This window comes from Entamoeba invadens (genome assembly GCF_000330505.1).
Source record: "Entamoeba invadens IP1 unplaced genomic scaffold scaff_1105074725849, whole genome shotgun sequence".
In the NCBI taxonomy this organism is placed as follows: Eukaryota; Evosea; order Mastigamoebida; family Endamoebidae; genus Entamoeba; species Entamoeba invadens.
In genome coordinates this window covers 916,603-918,726 of record NW_004440189.1, presented here as the reverse complement: position 1 = coordinate 918,726, position 2,124 = coordinate 916,603, and the positions used below count along the sequence as shown (strand labels likewise).

The following is a 2,124-nucleotide window of genomic DNA, read 5'->3' as shown; positions in this document are numbered from 1 at the left end:
TCTCTGAAACATCTTCTGCAAATGTCAAGGCCGTATTTTCTGATTAACCCCTTACGAGCTCCACATCTTCTGCAGTTTCTGGCACCCTTTCCATTTTCTCTCTGATGGCTGCAGTAATTGGTATAACTTCCCATTACTTTTTTCAGTTTAGGGTTTTCCTTTTTTCTGTATTACTTCTCCTGTAAATAGTATAGTACTTTATATTATTCTTTTATTATTCAAAAACTCAACAAACATTTTAATAATCACCAATTTTATAGTTATTTTACTAAAAAATTACACCTCCAATTTATTACATAATTTACAAATGTATTATAATAGAATTAATTAATTAACTATTTCAAAATATCAAATAAAAATCCGTCAAAGTCGAACTCAAATTTCGAACTTAAAAGTGAACTTCAGAACTCAAAAGATCAACAGTTATCATGTCTGACTTAGAGAAGTTGAAACAAATCAATGAAATGAAATTCAAAGACCAGGCCGTATGGATGTTGAATGCTATGTGGCCGAAGGATGGTGATTCCAAAGCCGAAGAGATCTGGAAGTTTGTAGCCACATTTTCCGAGTTAGAACAAGAGAACCACGCTGAAGGCAAAGACTTAGATGAGATGAATATGCACCGAGTCTTTGAGAAATTGGGGAACCAATTAACAATGCAAGAGATGAGAACACACTTGAGAAAGATCGGCGTCACTCAATTCAAGAAGATTTCAATGATCAACTTTTTGATCTTCTATTACAAGTATGACACACATGAAGTTGTTAATGCACCACAAGGAGCCAATGGCGCTGAGTTGGAGAAGGCTAAGAAGATGTTAGAAGAAGTCACTACGTTATTCAATGCGGCCACCGAAAAGGCACAAACGTCAAAGGCAGCTGCTGCAGAGTCGAAGAAGAGAGCAGACGAAGCAAAGAAAACTGCTGAAGCGTGCAAAGAAAAACAAGCAACGGCGACTGCGGCCGCAGAAGTGGCCAAAAAAGATGAAGAGGTGGCGACACAGAGACAATCTGAGGCACAAGCTGCTGAGGAAGAAGTGACCAAAGCGCTGAATGTCGTCAAGTCACAAGAAGATGCTAAGAACAAGAAGAGAGCCGAATTACAGAAGAAAATTGAGACTGCCGGTTTAGTCGCAAAGAACGCTGCTATTCAAGAATTGGCTAAATTGGACAACGAAGACGATTTACCAATGAGAAGAGCTAAAACCACTTTAGAAGCTGCTCAGAGAAAGGCATCAAAAGCTCGTTTGTTTCATATATTTGTGTCGTATAGTTTGAATTATAATAACTTCTAGTTAAAATTGCTACCGACGCTAAGGACAAGGCGACGGAGACGGCTCAAAAGGCGGAGGAAGCTAAACAAGAAGCAGACAAAGCTAAGGAACAAGCAGATAACGCAGAACAAGAGGCTGTCGAAGCGGAAGCACTTGCCGTTAAAGCCGCAGAAGAAGCTGAGAGTGCAGTTGAAGAGGCGAACGCCAAAGTCGCCGAGGCTGAGGCGTACCTTGCTGAACAACAACAAAAGGCAACTGGTGCTGGGCAAGGTGCTATTTGGTTCATGCAGAGAGAAGTCACTGAGAAAAAGAAGTTCATGCCTGTCCGTAAGGGTGGTATTGCGAAATAAAGCAATTCTTTCATTTGCAATTAGTTGAATAACAAAATCAATAACATTTCAATAGAGAATAGAAGTCACTATTTTGAGGGAAAACTGAAAAACGAAGACAATGGTAATTGCTGTTGTGTTGGTACTGTTTTGTGATATGGTTTGTGCAATTCAAACCAAAAATGTGACGAACTTGATCCCACCAAAAGAAGCGGAAAGGTTCCAAAGACTCTTAAAAGAGAAAGTGTCAAATGAACTCAAAGACGACCCATCGAAGAGCATCAGTTTGGGCCATTTAAATAAGCTGAATATGCACTTCAAAATACTCAGCGACGATTTGAAAAAAGCTAATAAGAACAAAGGACCAATCGATGTTATTAGAATCCCAAGAATACAAAAAAGAATTTTGGAGACCCAGAACGAAATCAGTGAGGAAAGAGCACGATTAGATAAAAAGGTTGGGAGCATTGCGAAGATAATGGCCAAGAGTCTACGAAAGTACCAGAAAATGTGACAGAAGA

At 39.3% G+C, this 2,124-nt stretch overlaps 3 protein-coding genes across 3 annotated transcripts; 2 read left to right on the top strand and 1 right to left on the bottom strand.

The window, feature by feature from the left end:
• Nucleotides 1-134, bottom strand: EIN_230790 (hypothetical protein; the record flags this gene model as incomplete). Its single annotated transcript, XM_004255199.1, has 1 exon — nucleotides 1-134. A coding segment is annotated over one exon (134 nt), but the record flags the coding sequence as incomplete, so codon positions are not given.
• Nucleotides 135-428: 294 nt separating this feature from the next.
• On the top strand, nucleotides 429-1,624 carry EIN_230780 (Tropomyosin, putative; the record flags this gene model as incomplete). The annotated part of the gene is made up of 2 exons (XM_004255198.1): nucleotides 429-1,245; nucleotides 1,296-1,624. The coding sequence occupies 2 exons, from the start codon at nucleotides 429-431 to the stop codon at nucleotides 1,622-1,624; spliced, it is 1,146 nt and encodes a 381-aa protein (XP_004255246.1).
• A 100-nt stretch (nucleotides 1,625-1,724) lies between these two features.
• On the top strand, nucleotides 1,725-2,117 carry EIN_230770 (hypothetical protein; the record flags this gene model as incomplete). Its single annotated transcript, XM_004255197.1, has 1 exon — nucleotides 1,725-2,117. The coding sequence occupies one exon, from the start codon at nucleotides 1,725-1,727 to the stop codon at nucleotides 2,115-2,117; it is 393 nt and encodes a 130-aa protein (XP_004255245.1).
• Between the last annotated feature and the right edge of the window lie 7 nt (nucleotides 2,118-2,124).